At 33.9% G+C, this 24,176-nt stretch overlaps 1 protein-coding gene across 6 annotated transcripts in view; it reads right to left on the bottom strand.

Moving 5' to 3' along the window:
- Positions 1-1,452: 1,452 nt before the first annotated feature.
- LOC128218289 (inositol 1,4,5-trisphosphate receptor type 1-like) overlaps positions 1,453-24,176 on the bottom strand; it is a 125,004-nt gene continuing 102,280 nt past the window's right edge. For all 6 annotated transcript variants that reach the window (XM_052925933.1, XM_052925929.1, XM_052925932.1 and 3 more), the window contains 16 exons: positions 23,197-23,417; positions 22,337-22,540; positions 21,413-21,505; positions 21,107-21,202; positions 16,905-17,018; positions 15,857-15,961; positions 15,325-15,517; positions 13,874-13,996; positions 13,268-13,440; positions 11,258-11,422; positions 10,194-10,392; positions 9,588-9,656; positions 8,682-8,806; positions 7,775-7,940; positions 7,107-7,267; positions 1,453-6,669 (listed from right to left, as the gene is read on the bottom strand). In XM_052925933.1, coding sequence (XP_052781893.1) covers positions 6,424-6,669; positions 7,107-7,267; positions 7,775-7,940; positions 8,682-8,806; positions 9,588-9,656; positions 10,194-10,392; positions 11,258-11,422; positions 13,268-13,440; positions 13,874-13,996; positions 15,325-15,517; positions 15,857-15,961; positions 16,905-17,018; positions 21,107-21,202; positions 21,413-21,505; positions 22,337-22,540; positions 23,197-23,417 — 2,453 coding nt within the window. In that variant the 3' untranslated portion in view covers positions 1,453-6,423. The remainder of the gene's footprint in view (positions 6,670-7,106; positions 7,268-7,774; positions 7,941-8,681; positions 8,807-9,587; positions 9,657-10,193; positions 10,393-11,257; positions 11,423-13,267; positions 13,441-13,873; positions 13,997-15,324; positions 15,518-15,856; positions 15,962-16,904; positions 17,019-21,106; positions 21,203-21,412; positions 21,506-22,336; positions 22,541-23,196; positions 23,418-24,176) is intronic.

The raw sequence follows: 24,176 nt of genomic DNA on the forward strand, positions 1-24,176 counted from the left end.
GCAATGGGCGATTGGATCCTTAGACGCGCCGGTCTCGGTCCGTGAGGGAGTGACGCGTTTGCAAACCCTTCATCGGAACCCATCCGAATCCGTCCGAACATATCATTCAAATACCACCGGCATGTCCTCTGCGCACTTACTCTATAGCGCCGGGCTCAATCACCTACCAGTCGGCCTAGCACAAGAAGTAACGGGCGATTGTACCCCCAAACGCGCCGGTTTCGGTCCGTGAGGGAGAGACGCGCTTGCTATCTCAACGGCATCTCAATCGCGCCAATCGGAAGAAGCGTTTCAGATCAGCGAGCCCGAAAGTACCTGGCTCGTGTCTAAGCACACAATTCCTAAGTATGACACATTTTGGTTTACAGTTGCTGAATTGTTTTATAATGTCCCTAAGGTTAAGCCCACTCAACCAATAATCTCATAAAACTGATACAAAGCAAATCTTTGGAAGCCTTTATACAACATGGGAACCGTCATATCACAAGCGTCGCCATAGGAGACTGAAGATATAGTCTCACATGCAATCGGTCTAACACTAAGCAAAATCATAGGTTCGGATGTTAAGAGCTAGATGTAAGATTTGTCGACCGATTAACCAAGTGCGAGCGCCCTCATTTTACGTCGCCCGGGGTATATTGGTAAATCAAGAACTATTGACGACCTTATCCAATTCAAGGTCATTAAACATACTTGGTCTTAAAACTTGCAATTTTATTATACAAATGGGCCTAGCATTACGTATTAAGTTCAATAACTCATGCTCCGGTGGCCTCGAGATTTTGTTCTTGATACTCAGAACAAGTATCGCCAAGACGTGAACATTGACCTTTAATCTGACCTTGAACCCCAGAGGGATAACTTTAGAAGGCCGCTCCTGGGAGTGGAACAGTTTTATCACGTTCGTAATGTGGCAATAGTGCGTTTGGTGTGAACTCAACTTTTGCTATGCAGCAACCGAAGGTTAACTGATTCACAACCATTCTGCCTCGCTACTGATTGTTTTGTCTGTATTATTATTCGGAGTTCTGTTATAATTCAAATCATGACCCTAAGGGTGCGATAATTTTTGAAAACACAAAATAACGTTTTGTATTTAGCGTCTCACAAATATGTGGCTTTGGGTCATATAATTTGTAATTATTGCAATCAAACTTTCTTTGCCTAGTGGCTTTATATTTGTCAGCATGGTGGGCATAACATTAGCCCATCTTCAATTGCCTTACTGGATTTTCTGCGTATGAATTCAGTCTGGGCTGGTATTCAATATTGGTCTTATATGGATCCAAGGACGATGTAGCTAATCGGATCACTGGTTTTTATAACTGACCAATAGAGTAAATGAAGTCAATGATGTATGACCATAAGATTTACCTAAGTTTGATATTGAATACAGCCTCTGGCCGAAAGTTTCGACGCATCGGGTACAAACTCCGCATTATTAACACAAGGTCATTTTGGCGGTTTCTTTTATTTCAATATAATCAATCATGTAAACCACTAGCACCTTCTATAAAATAATTCAACATATCCTTCAATACAAAGATATTAACAACATGTACAAAAACACACACGCTGATCAAAGAGGAAAATCAACAATCGAGCAAAATGATATGTGTAAGCCATGTTATGCCATATGTGAATATACCCATAATTACATGTACTAAATAATATGAGCCGCATCTTGCTATTTTGGGCCTTCCAACATCGTTATTACGAATGAAATAATCATTAAAATTAATGCATTTTTCAATGTGTTTTATTTCCTACAAAATTCTTTTGAATGAAATAATCATTTAAATTAATGCATTATTCAATGTGTTTTAATTTCCTACAAAGTTCTTTTGAATGAAATAATCATTTAAATTAATGCATTATTCAATGTGTTTTAATTTCCTACAAAGTTCTTTTGAATGAAATAATCATTTAAATTAATGCATTATTCAATGTGTTTTAATTTCCTACAAAGTTCTTTTGAATGAAATAATCATTTAAATTAATGCATTTTTCAATGTGTTTTAATTTCCTACAAAGTTCGTTTGAATGAAATAATCATTTAAATTAATACATTTTTCAATGTGTTTTAATTTCCTACAAAGTTCTTTTGAATGAAATAATCATTTAAATTAATACATTTTTCAATGCGTTTTATTTCCTACAAAGTTCTTTTGAAAGAAATAATCATTTAAATGAATGCATTTTTCAATGTGTTTTAATTTCCTACAAAGTTCTTTTGAATGAAATAATCATTTAAATTAATGCATTTTTCAATGTGTTTTAATTTCCTACAAAGTTCTTTTGAATGAAATAATCATTTAAATTAATGCATTTTTCAATGTGTTTTAATTTCCTACAAAGTTCTTTCTTTTAACAGATTGTCATTGGCGAGTTTTTTTCTGGACACAGAACCAAAGCAACCATGGCTTTCGTTTGGACTTCTTATGACTGAATCAGTGTCTGTTAAACTATAAGATGAGTCATTTTGATTGTAAAAATGCAAATTAGTATAATGGGTTTTATATGTAAATATAAGTTATTCAGAAATAACTATCTGCTATGATATAAAATGTACAAATGTTTAAGGAAATACAGTATAATATAGTTATATGTAATAACATGGCGCTTACATTATATCTTTCATTTTAATGATAAGTTATTTTATAAGTAGCTGCATGGTTATTATAAGTGATATAATGAGGTTGTTCAAAGTACAGTCGAAACTCGCTATGTCGAACTCTGTTATCTCGAAGCTCCGGCTATGTCAAATTTTTCAATATTTTTGGTTTGGTCAGACATGAGTCCCAAGGGTCCAACGCCTTCGACAAAGCGAGATTTCACTGTATACAAATACTGTTACAAGCCACATGCTACATGTATAATGTTTCACGTGAGAACCGTAGGTGGCAGTTTTGCTCAGGCGAGATGTTCGTTATAAATCAGTTTGCTGTATAATTATAAACAGTGGAGCAATCTTGTCAAAGACCGTACAACAATTTATCGTAAGTTCATGAATTCCAAATAAACATTTAGTGGGTGTCACAATTTTTTTTTGAAAGTTTGACTCGCAAAATCAAATAAACGTTGCCTAAACCAGCCAATAAAGATATATGTTTTTTTTAAATATATTTTATAATTATCGTACGAGCTTTCCTGCAATTGCGTTGATGTATACAGACATGTGAATTCTACAGGTGGTAGGTAAAATCTACCGCTTTTGAGACTCCACCCCCCCCCCTACTGCTCTACCGACAAGATCTACCAATTTAAAAAAAAGTAAAGAAAAAATCATCACTAACCCTGACTAATACTGCCACCTATGGTGAAAAAATTCTATTTTGATACTGTGGTATGTTTTTAACTCTGGTTAACATGTAGGTAAGTATATGCAGGTACTAGACTTTGCTGTAAGTGATTGTTTAGCTATGGACAAATGAAGATGTAAATTAGACTCTATGAAAATTAATTGTACATAACTGAAATATGGCAAGTTTAAATTATGAGAGCTTTGTGCTAAACCAGCATTACTCAATACAAATAGAGAAGGAATAATGAGTTAGAAAGAAGAAAAAGAGACAAGGATGAACATGATAACAGATAACAGGTGAAAAACATAAAAATATATAAATTGAGTTTGTCTGATGAGTCAGTGGTTGTGCTTGTGCAAAACTTATATTATACTGAGAGTGGCAATAAACTGTCAAAATAAATATTTTCTTACAAGTATCACTTGTTTTTAAATTACTTGTAAATGTTGCATGACAGCCTACTAATTGTCTACGAAGGGAGAAAAAACCTGCCATGGTCATTTGCTACACAGATACAGTGCTCCAGCTAAGCTTAAATGGCAGGGTTGGGCACCCCACTGCCCTTTTCCAGCACCCTACTGCCTTTTTACTACACCCTGCTATACCCTTTAGTTAGAGTCAATTTCTAGAAATAAGTATAAGAATAATAAATATACATAATTTTGACACTAAAGTTAAGATAACAGCTAAGGTATTCATAACAAATTATAAGTATTGGAAGTAACATTAAAAAAACAAATTCACAATAAGAATTGAAAGTTGACCATTTCAAGTGCCCAATTTAAGGCTCATTCAATGCACATAAATAGTGCCCTTTCTGACCTAGCACCCTGTATTTTTCAAATCCTGTCTGGAGCACTGCAGACAATCCCACTCTTACAAAATACACAAGAAAAGTGAGATTCAGGAGAGCAAAAAAATAAACAGGAGATAAACAGATGATATAGGTAACAGAAAAAGACTATTGCGCAGTTTAATGAAATATTGCAAAAAATGTAGAAAAGCAGTAGTCATTACAACTTCCCTCCAAAAAACACTGTAATTGTTTTATCTTGCAGGCAATATTTCATTTTGTTTTTGTCAATTAGCAAAACAATAATCTATGCCTGTTTCTTAGAAATTAACGTAGCAATGAAATCAATTCTTTGCATGAAAATGAGCAAAAAATGCATACAAAATTGTAAAGGCTTTACAATGAATGCATTTATTATAAGTAGTTGAATTATTCATCTTAAATTGACATAAATCTGCCCGAAGTAATTGTTTAAAGTACCATACAATTGACTTAATTCTTAATTAAATGTAATTGCATTTGAAACCAAGAAGTAAAGATTTATAGAAAGAAATATTCGTTAAAAATGAAGCCTTAGAGAAAATGAGAACTCTTCAAGATTCCAAACAATAAAGCTTTAACAGAATTTAAAGAGTGAATGTAACACTGAAGTAAGTCCTTCTATAAGTAAAGGTAGTTACTACAGTCTTGAAAGCACCCTTTGATATATAATAAATCTTAAATCATACAAATTTTAACAAACACTAGAAGAGAGGCTCATCGAGCAGGTGTAAATAAGAAGTTGCAAAAGCAAGGAACAGAGATAGTACATATTTATCATAAACAGAATTAGTAATATTGTTATATGTTATAATTAAACATGGAGAAGAAAAAAGGCTATAATAAAACATGTATATCTGCCTACAATATTTCATGATACTTTTCCAGCTATATCTGTATATAAATCAATATGGAAAAGTTCTTTGGTTTAATTAACAGCAGTTTTAAAATCAGGTGGGATATTATATGGTGTCGATGTATAACAAGTAATGTAATTATGATCATATTTAGGAATGGTGTCAGTACACTACAGATGGAAAAACTAATGTTAAGATAAAATAAAAGATGAAGTACGGCTATTCACAGATTATGTTCATTATGTTCAATGTTTTGTTTGCCCCCATAGAAATTGTGAACAGTCGTACTTCATCTATGGGTGCAACCAGAACGCAATGGAGTCGACATAAACAATCGACGAACCAGAAAATGCAGACAGTTATTAAACATTGAAATTTATACATATTTGTACATTTTTTCTACAGAGTGATTTTCAAATACAATGTATGTGAAATATGTATAGAATTTGTCCAGAAATGTCCACTCATATCCTTATGTAAACTAGTAGATAGTTCACACCTTGGAAACCACTCGAGCTGTTCTTTATGGTCTCAATTATTCCCATATATACATATATCATTTGCTTAGTACTTTTCATGGTAAAAAATTACATAAATAACATCCATAACTTCAATGAGTTTGAATATCAGATACTAAGTGTTATTCTTATTGGATGTAGTAGAAATATTTACAAATCAAAAAATTTTTTTTTTCCGAAATTGTGTATTTGTGAATTTCCGAAATTCACACACTGGCGGAATAATCATTTTTTTTTCTTATAACAATCGCACATAATAATTTTCTCGTGTTGCAAACTTCCATAGTTCACAGATTTAGCATTCCATCATGCGTTCATGATACTAAATTAGTTATTTGGTTGCTTCAATTAATTGAATGTTCACTAAACAAACAATTTTATAGGTGTGTTCTTCCAGCTATATCTATATAGCAATGTCTCTAATATTTGTGCACTCCGTACATGCTCTAATATTATGAACTTCATGAATTGATAATGAGGTTCGGATGATAACATGTCATGATTTTATTATCATAAATCAGTTCTTTGCCAATATACAGTATAAACCATATCAAACATTAACATAATTTACACATACATGGGTGCACTGGTTGATAGTAATCGAGCTTTAGTAGCAATTTTCTTCACATATTGTTCATAAGGTTTTTGATGATAATGATGCATATTTTTTCCTATCCTGCAGGCATAATATTATCCTTTGCATTAATAACAATATAGCTACCATTACCAAAACGTTTTTGTTTTTTGTTCGGCTTACACATTTGGTTATGAGGCGTCGATGATAAAATGCATTGCCTCTATGATCATAAGTCAGGTATTTAACCATGCTGCATATATATATCATACATTTCATTGCATTTGTTCATATATATAATATAAATTGACATAACTATCTAGACCGCTTTTTTCTTTCACAAGTTGGGCATAAGGTTCGGCACAGTGGCTGCAGAGTGCAGAAATCCCTTTCTTTGTTTTTGTTTTCGTTGTTCACTCATCTGCTCCTTCAATTCACTTAGCTGGTGGGTCAACAATCGCACGAGGTCTGTGGTGCTGTTGAGTTGCAGTTGAAGCATGCGCGTGTCATTCTGTTCCGCATCGTTTTCCTCGGCAGCAAGTGACATAGCTCGCATACGTGGGAACCAGTCTAGATTCCGTTCCTGGAGGATAGATGAAAAAATAGTAAATGGGAATTGAAGATAAAGATGCATAACATAAGCATTTACACAAAGTACAGCTCATATTGTCCTCTGCTTAAAAATCAATATTCATTTATTTTAGTATTGCCAATTTTTTATCAAGGGAAGCAACTCATATTCATATTGACATAAAATTATTTGGGTTGTTTCCCTTGATTAAAACTGACCACATGACTAATAAGCTGAGAATCGTCAAGTATTTGTTCTGATTTATCTGCAATGTGATCATTGATATGTAATGCACATAAGAAAATGCTAAAATCCTATCCTGACATTCTTATTCAACAAAGGTCATACATCAATGTATTCTGGAAGCAACCATTGTATTTTAAATTCTAAAACAAACTCATCAACTCTGACAGCTCTTGTTATAATATGATAAAATAATTCCTACTCACTTTCACCATTTCTGACACATAGCTTTCAGGGCCTGTAAACTCTGTCGATTTCTTGGTTTTCACGAGGACTATAAAGTTAAGATAGTGCCACATATTGTGCTCAACCTTGGTATGCTCTTCAAATGATACTGTCTTGTTGTCAAAGGCACTGCGCTGTAAACCTACAACAGATATGACACAGAATGTAATGGAAAAAAACTCTAATAGTCGATGAAGGTCATGCTTTTGAAATTGTTTTAATATCAACCAATTACCGGCAAACCCTTCTGTAAACTAAGGTATTTGGAAGACAGTTTGTGTTCAATGTTATCAGCAAAAACGCTACACTAATCCAAGCTTTCATGTATAGAAGGGTAAATATAAATGAATCTCTGACTGATCCTTGTTTTCAAGAAATAACAATACAGGTATACTATGGAAAAACCACAAGGTTGGATATATTGCTGCTAACATTAATCATAACTTGGCCAGTTATTGCATTAAGCAGCTTCCAAAATAACAATCAGTATCCTACATGGTTTTTTTTCCAATCAATTATGATCTTCTATCAGTTTAGATCAAATTGGATCAGCTTTCACGCTTAATAATGAATATTTTTAACATGAAATAGTGAAACAATTTTCCTTAAACTGCATTTAAATGGTGATAATAACTGCACCAGCACTCACCACAAATAAAGCAAGAGTTCCTGAGGATATCGTCCTTGGTCTGTTTCTCGCTCCTGAGATCGGCAAAGGTGTCGATGATCACACCGAAAATGAGGTTTAGGATGATAATGATGACGAGGAAGAAGAAGAGCAAATCATACACAACACGGGCCACAAACAAGGGCTCCTGGAATAGATAATAGCAAACAATACAAAAAAGCTTGTCTTTTGCCATTTCACATATTACTACAAGTTTCATTCACATTTTTGTAAAATTAAATGGGTTAAAGAGTTGGGCCAGTAATTTCACATATTACTACAAGTTTCATTCACATTTTTGTAAAATTAAATGGGTTAAAGAGTTGGGCCAGTAATTTTTAAGAGATCTGTATAATTGTCTCAAGTATGTCATTTTGTGTTAATGGCCAAGGCAGATAATACAATAAACCAAACAATGGTGAATGGGTTCCTTGAATGGTAGATTTTAAAGCCTTTTTGTATCTATATATCAAGTTATTACCAGGTAGCTCATAAACTTAACAACTAATAAATACAAAGTAACCCTGATGTTACATAAAATACAGTATTAATTCTTCAATATAGTACGTTATGACAAACATAAACATTTCAAAATACGTTTTTTTAATCTCATGTTCCAGTGGTGTAAATTAACACGAGCCCGCAAGCCCTGCACTGGTTAAATATCTTCAGGGCTTGCTGGAATTCTGAATTTTATACAGCAGGGTTTTTTAAAATATTTGATGCCAAGCAATAGTATAAGAATTCAGACTTGTTCATCAAAAGTCTAATTTCGATGACTGGTGTTCTAAATGCATGTGTCCAAATGAATTTAAATCTTAATCTCTAAGTTCAGTTACATTTTCTTTAAAGATTACAACATACACAAATATATTCATTCAGTACATACCACAGAGCTGGGTTTTCTCAGCACGTCTCCGATACCGCCCCCATTTCGGAGGCCCTGGTTGAGGGTGGTCAGTATACACATGACAAGGGAATCACATGCCCGCTCTTTGGTAGGCTCATCATCATCTGGAAACAACAGAATACAAAGATGCAAAATTTCATGTATAAGTTCACCATTCAAACTAATCACAGGCGGTTTTCATGAAACTTTTTAAGTCATTTCCTAACTCAAGTCACTTTCCTAATTTAAGTAAGTATTTAGCCACATGCAATTTAAATTGAAGAATTTCCAAAATACATTATTTGCATTGACCTCACTGAAAAAAACATACTTTTATGTTAAAAAAATATTCTTTTAATTTGACTATGAAAATTTTAAGAAATCAACTTAACTCAAGATGCTTTATGAATAAGGCCCTAGATAAATTGTAACAATGGCTACTGGCTTATAAAATCACCATTACTTGATCAGTATTAAATATATTTTAGACAGTGATCTTATGGAAGCACAAACTACAAAGGAGGTACGAAAGTTGCATTGATGGTTTTATCTGAATGTATAATGGCAACAATGGTAAGTGCGAAAATGTGGACACCCTTTGACACCAGCATAAGCAGTTGTGTATTTCAAGAAGCACTATTCTATATCAAATAACCCAAGCACCAAAACACATATAGCTTCACATTGGCCATATTAAACAGAGCCACTTCAAATGTATTAAAAAGAACATGTGCCTTGCAGCTCTCCCATTTAAATATACGTAAAAATCCTCGTACCAATCAGCCACGGCTGTTAAATAAATTTGCCACGTTTGAGGGATTGGCCGCAGTTGTGGGATTGGTCATAGATTCCAGTCTAACATATATATAAGTGTTCTTATATACATATTTGTCACCAAGCTTTTACCTGCAACTTCTGTATAACGGTTGACGGCTGTTTCTGTGCAATTCCCATCTGAACATGTCTGGTTCACAGCTGAAAAAGCGTGATCATAAATATGAAATGGTAATCTAAATATAACAATATTCAAATGGGCGACTTACAAGTATTTAAGATGTTATATTGTGGATCGAGCTAGTGTTCTTGCTGAATATATAAAAAAATATGGCAAACTATGAATTAACAACATTCAAATAGTTGACTAATTAGAATTTTAGCTGTAATGATCTTATCTTAAACATATAAAATATTAAAAGAAAATTATTGAATTGATCAAAATATTGTGTATTTTATGCCAAATTACCTACAAATAATATTTAATTAATAATCACTGTTCTCTATTAAATTAAGTTATTTAACTAAATCATGAGAAGGATTGTAAAAAAATATATATTTTCTGACTTTGTGGAAAAATTCAAAACAATGGTAAGCAATTATTTCACTATTTAATTAATTTTTTACCCGGTAAGCGGAAAACAATTTACACAATATGCTTATAAATTCAATTTGGAAGAAAATTATAATACAAAAATAAGTTTAAACAAAAACAGAAGTTAAAATCAAATAACAAACCTTCCACCTCCTTCCCTATTGCAGGCAATGGATCGACCTCCATGAGGAAGTCGTTTTGGAAGAAGATGTAGCCCAATATTGAGAATAGGTAAATCAGGATGACAGCCAGAAATGCAGTTAAAAGAATGGACCTGCTGTTTTTGGTGACAGACTTGATCACATTACTCAGTGTTTCTTCACGGTATACAATGTCCAACATCTGGAAAACAAGGGCAAACCTAGCTATTATATAAATCAAGACAGTACTCATGCATCAGATAACTATATAATGCCTCCAACATGAATGAAGCAATGTCATTGTTCAAAGAATGGTCACGTGTTGACCTCATATTTTTCCATATTGAGTCACTAATCTTGACATGACATGATATTTATGTTACAGGGTTAGTAGGTGACCTGATATGGGATGTACGAGGTGCAGGAAACCAAGTTTTGGGTACGAGCTTCAATCTCAACTCATATTGTTTCCGTTGCCCCCTATATACCATTATTGGATCACCATCTTACCCCACAGCTTATTATATCCTGATAATTACTCATACTGCATCATTGTGAGACATTTTTGATTGCTATTTGAGACATGCTAACTTTTTAAATACAAGGATGGTCTGTTGAAATTTATCAATATCTGGCAATAAATCAACCATAAAATTTATTCCATTATTATTTTATGTTCATATCCCTTTCAAAGGACTGGTGTATATTATTCATACATAAGTTCCAATACTCGAAAAATTGAATCGCGTGAATAGAATATTGTGGACTTTTTTGCTTTAACACAGTAAACAAGGCTATTTGCCTCAAAATGTTCCAACCCTATTATAGTTAATTCAAATCCCAAAAATAAATGTTAAGTATAAGAATTCAGACACAATGCTGGGATAAAGAGTTTAGATCTCTATTAATATCTTTGAAAGCCATATAAATATCTGTTTTAAGTTTTACTATTTGTTTATGCAAATGCACAGCTAAATATAAACATAACAATTGTATGATAGTCTGACACTGAAATTCAGACAGGATTAATCCTCACTTTTAACATCTCTTTAGAATAAATATCTTACCAGTAAGCTGTAGAAGAACTCGTGAATGAAGAGACCCAGGAAACACAATACTAGCAGAAGAACATGGTAGACACAGTCAAAGTCTGTGATCATCAACCGCCAGGGTTTACTGAACGTCCCTCTATTGCCCATCATACTGATCAAGAATATGAACTTGTTCAGGAGCTGAAAGTGTTTAGTGTATGATAACTTAATAATCTTATAAACATATTTTACAGTATATAGACATTTCTGTTTTCAGATTCAAGCACTTTTGAAAACTAGAATGAACAAAATCAAACCAACAAGTAGAATGACTGTATGACTATAGTAAACACATTGAATTACAGTATGATCTATAGTAAACTTAAAGAATTACAGTATGACCTATAGCAAACACATTGAATTACAGTATGATCTATAGTAAACTTAAAGAATTACAGTATGACCTATAGCAAACACATTGAATTACAGTATGATCTATAGTAAACTTAAAGAATTACAGTATGACCTATAGTAAACACATTGAATTACAGTATGATCTATAGTAAACTTAAAGAATTACAGTATGACCTATTGTAAACACCTTGAATTACAGTATGACCTATAGTAAACTTATAGAATTACATCATGACCTATTGTAAACACATTGGATTGCAGTATGACCTATAGTGAACACAAAGAATTACAGTATGACCTAAAGTAAACACATATAATAACAGTATGACCTATAGTAAACACATTATAATAACAGTATGACCTATAGTAAACACATATAATTACAGTATGACCTATAGTAAACACATATAATTACAGTATGACCTATAGTAAACTTATAGAATTACAGTATGACCTATAGTAAACACATATAATAACAGTATGACCTATAGTAAACACATATAATAACAGTATGACCTATAGTAAACACATATAATAACAGTATGACCTATAGTAAACTTATAGAATTACAGTATGACCTATAGTAAACACATATAATAACAGTATGACCTATAGTAAACACATATAATAACAGTATGACCTATAGTAAACGCATATAATTACAGTATGACCTTTAGTAAACTTATAGAATTACAGTATGATCTATAGTAAACACATATAATAACAGTATGACCTATAGTAAACACATATAATAACAGTATGACCTATAGTAAACACATATAATAACAGTATGACCTATAGTAAACACATATAATAACAGTATGATCTATAGTAAACTTATAGAATTACAGTATGACCTATTGTAAACACATTGAATTGCAGGATGACCTATAGTGAACACAAAGAATTACAGTATTACCTATTGTAAACACATTGAATTGCAGTATGACCTATAGTGAACACAAAGAATTACAGTATGACCTATAGTAAACACATATAATAACAGTATGACCTATAGTAAACACATATAATTACAGTATGACCTATTGTAAACACATTGAATTGCAGTATGACCTATAGTGAACACAAGGAATTACAGTATGACCTATAGTAAACACATATAATAACAGTATGACCTATAGTAAACACATATAATTACAGTATGACCTATAGTAAACACATATAATTACAGTATGACCTATAGTAAACACATGGAATAACAGTATGTCCTATAGTAAACACATATAATTACAATATGACCTATAGTAAACACATGGAATAACAGTATGTCCTATAGTAAACACATATAATTACAGTATGACCTATAGTAAACACATGGAATAACAGTATGTCCTATAGTAAACACATGGAATAACAGTATGACCTATAGTAAACCCATATAATTACAGTATGACCTATTCTAAACACACAGAAATACAGTATGACCAATAGTCAACACATAGAAGTGCAGTATGACCTATAGTTAACACATAGAATTACAGTATGACCTAGAGTCAACACATGGAATAACAGTATGACCTTTAGTAAATGCAGAGAATTACAGTATTACCAAATTACATTTTCTTGGTCAATTAATAAATTTCTATTTAAAGCAGATAGAAAAATACTTACATTTAAAAGACCTAAACACCATAGTGTTGGTTCCACTCCCACACTGAATATCATGCGTAGAATGATGGAACCAATCAGTGTGATGATGCTAGATGGTGTTGCTATGGTGATGACAAGGGCCAGCGAAACAAGCATCCACGTCCACACCAGACCAGATAAACGTGAGTCCAGCTCTGGAGGAGAAAGCACAATGGGAACTGTTTGAATGTTTACAGCTTAATGTAAACACTATACAACATAATCAAGCGTTCAGGAACGTCTATGAATGAAGCACAACTTATACCAACATTGATTTGCAAACATTGACACAATTATTGCATGTGTCAACTAACAAAACGTTTGCCAGCATTCACCAGGGAGCATCAACTCTTATAAACTTATAAACTTTTAACAACCTCTACTAGCAAATGTCAACCCAAACATGGTAGTGTGAACCCAACTTTACTGTGTGTAATTTCATACAAATGCACTGCATTTGCTTGATGTAATGACATAAGCAAGTTAAAAAGTCTACATATAACCTCATTCAGATGCACTGCACCAGCTTTTTTTGTAATTGCATTTTTTAAGTAAGTAAAAAAAGTATACTTATATCCTCATTCATACCTGTTTTGCTGTGCTGAAATGGGTAGAAGAATGCAACAAGCAGGTTGAGCAGCACGGCGAAGTTAAAGGCAATGTTTCCCCAGAATGACATGTGACTGCTGAACCAGTACAGGTATGGGTATGCTGGAATGAGTGACAACAGGGTAAATATTCTCACATTTTAGGTTTAAAGTCCTGATAAAGATGCAAAGACATCAGGGTTTAAATTTTGACATTTAAGGTGTTAAGTCCTGATAAAGAACAATTTGTTTAGCTTGATGATGATACATGCTAATTACTTATGATTCTTGAGTCTTTTTTGTTCGTTAAAATTAGTACTGGCACCAATTTTAAGAGGCTTGTTAAAGTTAGTACTGGCACCAATTTTAAGAGGCTTGTTAAAATTAGTACTGGCACCAATTTTAAGAGGCTTGTTAAAATTAGTACTGGCACCAATTTTAAGAGGCTAGTTAAAATTAGTACTGGCACCAATTTTAAGAGGCTTGTTAAAATTAGTACTGGCACCAATTTTAAGAGGCTTGTTAAAATTAGTACTGGCACCAATTTTAAGAGGCTAGTTAAAATTAGTACTGGCACCAATTTTAAGAGGCTTGTTAAAATTAGTACTGGCACCAATTTTAAGAGGCTTGTTAAAATTAGTACTGGCACCAATTTTTAGAGGCTTGTTAAAATTAGTACTGGCACCAATTTTAAGAGGCTTGTTAAAATTAGTACTGGCACCAATTTTAAGAGGCTAGCTAAAATTAGTACTGGCACCAATTTTAAGAGGCTAGTTAAAATTAGTACTGGCACCAATTTTAAGAGGCTAGTTAAAATTAGTACTGGCACCAATTTTAAGAGGCTTGTTAAAATTAGTACTGGCACCAATTTTTAGAGGCTTGTTAAAATTAGTACTGGCACCAATTTTTAGAGGCTTGTTAAAATTAGTACTGGCACCATTAAGAGGCTATGATATATTACTCAAGTAATACTTACTTATTTATTCAATAACCCCTATTTGACAACCTCTAAACTCTATTTTACAATGTTTTTTTCTGCACACATCTCATTTCCATACATGCCATATCCCCTGGTGGAGGCAAAAATCCCCCGCAATTTGTTTAAAAAAGTTTTGATAAATGAAATATTTTGTTCGCAAATGCTTTACAGTATGACATGACAGTGTATCATAAGAATATGATAAGTCATGACATAAAATAATTCTGTATAATGAAAAAGTTTTTTCGTATGTGCGTCAAAAATTACCTTGAAATTTTGCCAACTTAGACCTGCTAAAAACTTCCCCCTGAATACTATCAAAATCCCCCTGAATTTTCAGCCTTTCTGGACAAATCCTCCTGAATGGTCTCCAGAAGATATGGCATGTATGCATTTCATTCGAACTTTTAAAGCTGTATTCCCCACCAGCTTTGCATTACATAGTAAGTTCTAAAACTGTTAAATCATCTCACATCTAAGATCTCTCTGCCACAACATTTCTCTGTACATGTCGTCCGCCCGCTCAAAGAAGTCTGACACCTTGCTCCCCTGTTCGTCCCTCTCTGCAGTGTTTATCACGTGCACCTTGGTCTCTTCTGTTAGGAACCCGCAGATCTCAGGAATCGGGAATACAATCTTTTCCATTGTACGGTTGTGTCGCACAATCTGTGGAATAAGGATAATCAGTGAAGAATATACCTGGATACTTCATCATTTCCAGCTCTTGTGTCTTAATAGAAAGCAACAATGTTGACACTTTCTACCTGCAGAAAAAAGCTTTAATGAGCCATCACTTCGTTAACATTGAAAGACCTGCTTTAAAAGTAATATAATATTGATCGACAATGTTCCTGATTTGGTTTGATTTGTTCGTTGCTCTGGTGATTGCATAGCTTTTATCTTGCCAAACAAAGCTTGGTACTTATGTTCTGACAACTATTCATTCAAAACCATCCACTTAAAATCAACTTATCACATCTCTTGATACGGTAAAGTCCCGGTTACCTCAATCTGTGCAGTGTGTCCAGCGTAGAACTCAAGGGCCTGGTCCCCGTACAGGTCCCCACATGGCTTCAATAGGGCGGCTAGGTCCTTGTTGTGTTGGGACAACTGGAAAAGGGGTTCATTCAGGTTAAAATATATCCAGTAATAAAAAATCACTCTTTAGGAAAAACCGAGATGGGGAACTCAGAAATCAGTTTTTAAATCAATGAAAACAAAATCAAACTAACCATTTACATACATAACACATGCAGGTTTGAAATTACATGCTTACTTAAATCAAGAAATTACTCAAAGCAGCTGGCCAAGCTAGGTGCCTGTTTGGATATGGCTTTAAAAAAGAAAACTAGAAGATGAATGTTATGGCTCCTTTGAACAATGTTGCTGTAACAGACAACCTGGGAGTGAGTCTATGTTTATTTTACAATGCCACCAGATTTTCCATGGGCATAACATAGGTGAGAGTATAAATCTTGAAATGTTAAGGTTGTGGGGTACAAACAGAATGTAAACCTTGAAAGTGATAATCTAGTTCATTAAGGTACACCAGCATACAGCAATGTCACGCAGAACCCCTCTTTAATATCCCTACCAAAAACTACTTTTTGAAAGTAAGGCAAGGGATTGAACCTGCAACCTCTGGATTACAGTCAAATATATTACCACTAGACAAGAGTTCTGCCAAATGGCTTAACAATCAAGTAGAAAGCATGATATTATTGGCAGATAATTATGTGGTCTAATGGTAACACACTTGACTTTAAATTCAGGGGTTGCAGGTTTGATTCCCAGCCACACCACTAAAAAATTTTAATCGTCTTTCAGTAAGGGAGTTAAATGGGGACCCATGTGACATTGCTATACACTGGAGCACGTTAAAGAACCAGGGTAGCTCTAGCCAGGGTTGTATTCCGTCTATGCACTATTACCAAAAAAACTAAAATCTTATCAGAGCACTTGGGAAATGGGCAAGACCCGAGTGCGAGTATAAATAAGCATACAAACACACACACACATGATATAATTGCAACTATGGTTCACACTAATTCACCTGTTTAGCCAGGATGAAGATGTTATGGCCCACAGTTTTTGGCGATGCCTCTTTGTCCTCATCCTCTTCCTCCACAGCATCCTCTGATTGGAAAGCACCCTTTGCAACCTCGACCTTCAAACACAAATGCATAGATTAGAATAAAAAATCTCGTACAATTTAGATGAAGTAAATCATGAGCTTAATACTGACTGATATATGTGTGATACTTTTCTACTAAATAAATAAATAAAATGAAAAAAAAAAAACGTTTGTGTTATTTCATATATTATTCCTAGTTTTTCTACTAATAAACACAATACTGGATGCACACAATTCTGGTTGATCTAAACATATCATATTTTATCCAACAATCATATAGTTACAGAAGTTTTCACTGCATTATTTTCATATTCATTATTGCTAATCCTAAAACAACAATCTTTGAACGACAACCTCGAAATGGACAAAATTCATTCGCACAATCATTCAAATATTTTTCACATGTTTCAAAAATCTCATAAGCATGTTTTCGGTTCAGCAAAAAATATATGCAAAAGGTTCATAAAACGCCATTTAGCTGTAATCTTTAATACACACAGCATATCTCAGCTAAGACCATAGGGACTTAAAGGGACTAGACACCAGATGGTCCAAAATTTGGTAAAATCCAGTATTTTTTCAAAACAGGCTTGAATTGTCTATGTGAGCTAGAAGGAGGCTGATAATACATCATTTTACATGATAAGAATAAAAAATAAACGCAACCATCATGTTGCTGTCTCATCTAAGTTTTCCATTTAGAAATAGCGCATAATGGTTTCCCAGTTTAAATCATATCTGTTTATGAGTCAAGATAAATATACCCACGTTAAACTTACTGGTATTATGTGGTAGACAACCCTAGTGAATTTTGAATTGGAAAAATGTGCAAAAACTATGAAGGAAGATTTAATGTGCTGTACACGATGATGGCACTTTTATGGAAGTGTTTGAGAATTTTCTTTTTTCTTGCCAATGATTATCTGGTGTCTAGTCCCTTTAAATATGTGCTACGCTTAGACATTAAGAATTGAACATTCACAACTTCACAGACATGATGAAATACTTGCATTTCCAGTCTGCTGAAAACTCTATATAATCTAACATTAATAGAACATATTTGGTAAAATCTTAACGACTACAAATGAGCTTGCTCACGCTCAGCACTTTTAATCATGAAGAATTTGCCTTTCATGGTTTAATTTTACCTTTACTACAATCTTTAAACTCACAGCAAAATCCACGCAGTATAATGTAATGCAATGAATTGAGACATGTCTATCATTCCACAGATAAGAGCAGCTTTAGGCTACATGGTAGCTCTAACACTGGATCAACATTTCACACAAAAACAATCATTCTGCTAGCACCAATAAAAAAAAAAACATCAAAGACATAGCTTAATTTTCCACACAAAAAAAACAAGCAAAGGATTGATTTTTTGACTTAATGTAATTTCTCTATAATTACGTAATCCTGACTTCAAACAGCTAATTATAAAACAAGGGTTCTAACAGCTGAAAATTTTCTAGGATCTGATTGGATATGAGAAATTCAGGCCTTAAAGGCAGGGTAAAAGGTCTTAGATCCCTTTTGAAATTGATTCTAAAGTCAATCCTATTCATGTCATGGTACATGTACTTCCTACTGGTTTTATGCAAATGTTCAAGCAAAAAATCTTCAAAACTATACAATATTCTAGTTAAAAGCTCTTAATCCGGATTTCAAGGGTCAATCCTGAACTCAAGAACCCCTGTTTATCCTTACTCCCAACAGCTAAATATAAAAAATATGAACAAATAATAATTAATATATGCTACAAATGATAAAATTAAAAAAGTTTTATTCAATGTTCAATAGAGGATAATTGTTTGTTTCAGTGTAAGATGGAATATATTTCACAAGTGGCATAGCCGTGAGTGAAACATTCAATTTTGGTGTTCATGAGGTAAAATATATTGCTATCTTACACTGAAACAAACAATTTTTCTTTATATTATATGCCTAAAATTGGAGTAAAAGATCATTTAATTACTCTTTTTTAGAAAAACGTGCCAATTTGTACGCAAACCTAAAATCAATTTCAAAATGATGTCGCCAAAATTGTGTCCCAGCCCTGCGCGAGCTGACAGTTGATTTGGAATTGAAAGCGGGCTAAAATTTCAGAACAGTGAAATATCAATTTTATTTCAATGATAAATCTATATAAATCACTGGAAAGCATATAATAAAAAGAAATATATATATATATATATATATATATATATATATATATATATATATATATATCTTCACAACTTGATTTAATATGAGCATAATTTAAGAGTACATGTTTTGTTTTTACAAAACACAAGATTGAAAGGTTATCAGATTATAAAGTTAGTATTCAGCTGTGGTCAATAAACTATATAGTTATTAATAAGTGTATCTCAGTGTATGATTGGCAGTCAAAGTGAACATAATCTTATGTAATATTACAATATTAGTCATCATAAAAAAATCACAAAAATATCTGGCATCAAACTTTGCGTAAACAATTAAAACACATCAAGGACATTGTATATAATCTATGTTCAAAGGGGTAAAAGGGAGGACATTCTATCTACTGTAAAGAACAACAACTCAAGTCACTTGACATGTTTTCGATTCCATCCCTTTTAACAGTACAGCTAGGGCCCTTATTCAATGAGAGCTTGAGTTTGGTCGAGTTTGATACTTTAAAGATCTTGATTTCATTGTAAAATGGTATTTGAAAAGAAATATTCATGAAAATGATGCATAAGAATCTCATATTCTGCAAAAATTAACGTGTCTTTTGTCAAAAATAATCATTTTGAATATACTTAAAGCTGCACTCTCACAAATTAACTTCTTTTTTTTTGTCCTAGAATCAGCTCATTTTTGCATCAGTGCCTTGAATTCAGTCATATGAGATAACTCACAATCAAACAGATCTCCATTGTTTGGTAAACTTCTGAAATTTTTATTTTTCTTAAAGCATTAGTAATGCTTTAAATAGCAATAAAACATTAATTTCCAAACGTAAATATGAAAACTGTGATCTGCTCTTTTGTCAGCTGTCTTCCTGACATTTACGTAAAAATTGGCTCATTTCCAGACAAAAAATGAAAAAGCTGTCAAAACAATCAACCTGTGGGAAAGCAGCTTTAAGTGTAACATTTCAAAATATGCTTTTTTGAGCCTGAGTCTCTAACTGGGACCAAAGACCTCAGTGAATACAGGACCAGGTAGTGGACAACAAGACTCATGCTGTGATCACAATCTACACTATCTGCCACCTGTAGATGTTTATCCCCCTCATTTAATGACTGTTTAAAAACTTGGGTCATCACTTCAACCTTGAAATAAGACACACATACTTTCATTACTGTTATGCACCAGTCAATTGTAACAACGGCCCCCCCAGGTCCCTGGGGAATAGGGGGACTTTGACTTTTGGTCCAGCCAAGACCAGGTAAAATCCCCGCCCTGCGGGAACTGCTGGTTAAATCCCTGCCAAATTCCCCGCATCCAAGGGACCGTAGGTAATAGTATTAGGCAAGACCCATTCGCCACTATTTTTGGCACAAAGACAATACCACCGCATTCACCTGGCACTGAGGGGCAGCTTGGAAGGTAAAAACATGGCCTATATCCCTGGCTATCCCTGGTATACCCCTGGACCTGGGAGGGCCGTGGATTCAATTGACTGGTGCATTATTAAGTCGAAACTTATAAAATAGTATAATGTCCAGGTCCAAATCTGATTAAGATTTTGTTTCATTAGCTGTCACATATTATGGGTATCTTAACTGATAGAATAAAATCTGCCCTACTCCATATGCTTCATTGGTCTATGATTGCTTTAAAGGCGAAAAGAGAATTCTCAATAGAATCTGTAAGGCATTGGAAGAAACAATTCCAAATACAGTCATGAATAATTCAGATATTTTACAAATATATACACTGGTTGGGTTGTAAAGAAAATGAATAAAGAGATTAGAAATATATGGGCATTGAAATGTAGTGCAGTACAGGGTAGCATAGATATGAAGGGTAGTAGAGAAAAATTAATATAGAAAAGTAGTGTGGTATAGAAATCTCACACCTTAAAATAATTCCAGGATTGATTACAAAGTTGGTCTACATCTATAATTATTTTACAAGACACGCAGTATTACCAGTTGTTGTGGGCTCATGCTAACGAGGATCCTCTCAGCGTTCTCACTGTCATGTCGACTCTCCATGATCGCCAACAGCAGCTTAGAGGCATTGTTCTGAATGCAAATTCGTACATTTAAACAACCATATCTTTCAATTGTTTTGGTTCTTTTTTCCCAATTTAAAGTTCTGTGTTCAAGATAATCTAAATTTGAGTTGGTAAGAGATAATTACAGTCTAATTAGCAGTTGGATACTTGGACAAAATGTGGCAATACTTAACTTAAAATTCAGCACAACAAACTTAAGTCAAAGATAAATTATAACCTTGAGTTCAAGGACAAGGTCCATGCTGATCTCACTGAGAACGAGGGCAATGATGATGTCTATACCATTGCTCTCGTGCATGGCTATGGCATTCTGAAAACATAGTGAGATATATCAAAGTAAATGTTTACAGTACATTCAAGCTTAACTCACTCAACACGTGGGCAATTACAGCTTAACCGTTACAAACCATACAAACAAGCGTTCACTTTCTTCTTTATTCTAAATTCTTAAACACTGTCAACAGTTCTTGAATTAAATTGAAGTAGAAGTCATTTATTCTGTTTTCAAAGCAAAGAGTCTTAGTGCTCATATTACAAATATAAATAATGTTTTATCTTAATGCACCAACCATTGAACTATGAACAAAACTGTGGCAGTTTTGTCACAATCTTGATGAATAAGAGTAAAAACAAACCATACTTCTTATGTATTGGTAATTGCTTGCCCATACTATTATCACCAAAAGGGTTTATACAAAACTTTTTCTTCCATGTTTACAAAGAGTCAAATTCAACTGAATAAAACCATGGTAATTAAAGGGTATGGTCTTGTGGTATAGGTGTCTGCCTTTTACCCAAGAGATTGTGGGTTCCATTCACACCAGGGGCCGGTTGCTCAAAACCTCAATTAAATTTAACAGTACGTTACCTTAACCATCTGTTAAATCCATAACTGACTGTTACAACCTCATGCCAATAATAGTTAAATTTAAACGGACTGTTAAAACTTTAACGAGCAGTTAAATTTAGTTGAGGTTTTGAGCAACCGGCCCCAGGGCTACATTCTCATGGCACCTAAAATCTACTCCAGTGCTGGTCTTTACCATGGAAACAGAACTGAGCATAATTCAAAGAGCTAACAGCTGTCATCACAATCGAGGTAAAGTTTATTAGTATAAACTGTAAACTAAATTTCTCGTACCTGATTTTCATGGCAAGGTCCCTGGCAGTACTCCGTGAGCGTGGCCAAGGTCTGATTGATAAGCTCCACGTTGGATTCGTTAATATAAAGCCCCAGTAGACCAAGCTTCCCTGTGGTGCTACCGCAGATACAGTCCAGGAACTGTAGTGTCTGGGTGACCAGATTGTATTTCGTCTTGTTGCCTGGTTGTTCCCGTAGGTAGTTCTGTAAAAGGGAGCATAAAACTATTATTCAAAAGGGACCTCAGCAATCTCATGACCCAGTTATGAGACTACAGGGTCACAAGATTTTACTTTGACTATTACTTTGTCTTGATACTAAAATATTTGTAAAATTTACATAATTTATTTAAGTAAAGTATTTCATACTCTTGCAATGAAAACTATTTGGAATAGCCAAGTAGTTAAAATTATACTAGACTTTCTTTAATTGCACAACCCACATGTCTTTATCAGTAGTATTCATTTCCTACAATTGTGTGCAAATTAAATGACTTTTGTGCAAAAAACAAAAAAGAGTTATACAAATAAATTAACATTAACTGGCAGTGGTACATTTTGTGTTCTTTGAGAACATACGAAAGTTAAATAAATGATGTTAGGACCTATTTTTTAAATCTAGAGTGATAAATCTTGCCTTTCTTAGAAACATTGACAGATTCTGTCATACCCAAAAGACCAATTTAGTGCTTTTATCGTCACAATGCTATGCAACCTTTTAACTAGCCTAAGATTTTTATTTATTGCTTCTAGGCACATGCATTTGTTGATTTTTGGACCATCTGGCGTCTAGCCCCTTTAACTAGCTGAAGACTTTCGTTTATTGCTTCCAGGCTCATACTTTCTTAAGCATTTAATTACCTGTAAGTCTCTGTTATGGTTCTCACAGAGCAGTTGCAGGAACCTCAGTATGGGCTCCATGATGGCAATCTGGGACGGAAGTTTGCGTTCCTCTTTCTCTCGCGCAGCCTTATCATTGAGGGCGTCTTCAACTGAGGTGTGACCCGGACCAGACCCGTCAATGCAGTTTTCGTCCACTGTTGGTAGTCGGACTGAGCCACCCTCCATAGGATCATCCATGTCTGAGAAGGTAAAAAATCCATTTCTACTAATATTATTGAGAGTATCCTCATCTGCATCTGGGCTGAGACCAGACTCGCCGTTGTCATCTCTATAGACAGCAAGTAGTCAGGCAGAGATGCAACACCTGGGGACATTCATGTCTTAATGTATTATAGAATATACATGTTACCAGTTCCCTCCCTTTTTTTAAATGCCACCTACAAAAAGATGAACCATTTGTCCAACTATTCAGGAATTGAAGCTTACTTTAATTACAATAAAATATTTACACCTCAACTTCCATTGCCTTAATGAACTGCCTTTCGGAATTGTGTTTATCAATCAATGAACGCAATATCTTCGAATATGTTCGGATCACAATTCATCGCATAACAATATACATGAAAACTATTAATCTTGTAATTGTGAGTATTGTGTCAGCAGGTGCCGTAAAATATAAATAAAACATTTTAAAAGTGTTAAATTATGATATGTTGAATGTATCGTTGCCATAAGTGATTCAATTTTAAGTTTAAAAGTGATTTCAAGTGGTTGATCTTTTCCTGCGTTATCGTGACGTAACAATTCTTGAATGAAATAATGCACTATTGGTGTAAATATAAGTAATGAGTTGCGGGATTGATGTCATTAAAGGGGATATGAATGCAATTTGGCTGGTCAAAGTACGCGTGTAGTCCTTTGGACTCCACACACTTTGACCAGCCCAATTGCATTCATACCCCGATAATGACATCAACCCCGCAATTCATTCCTAAAAC

Source organism: Mya arenaria, chromosome 14, assembly GCF_026914265.1.
Source record: "Mya arenaria isolate MELC-2E11 chromosome 14, ASM2691426v1".
Taxonomy (NCBI): Eukaryota; Metazoa; Mollusca; class Bivalvia; order Myida; family Myidae; genus Mya; species Mya arenaria.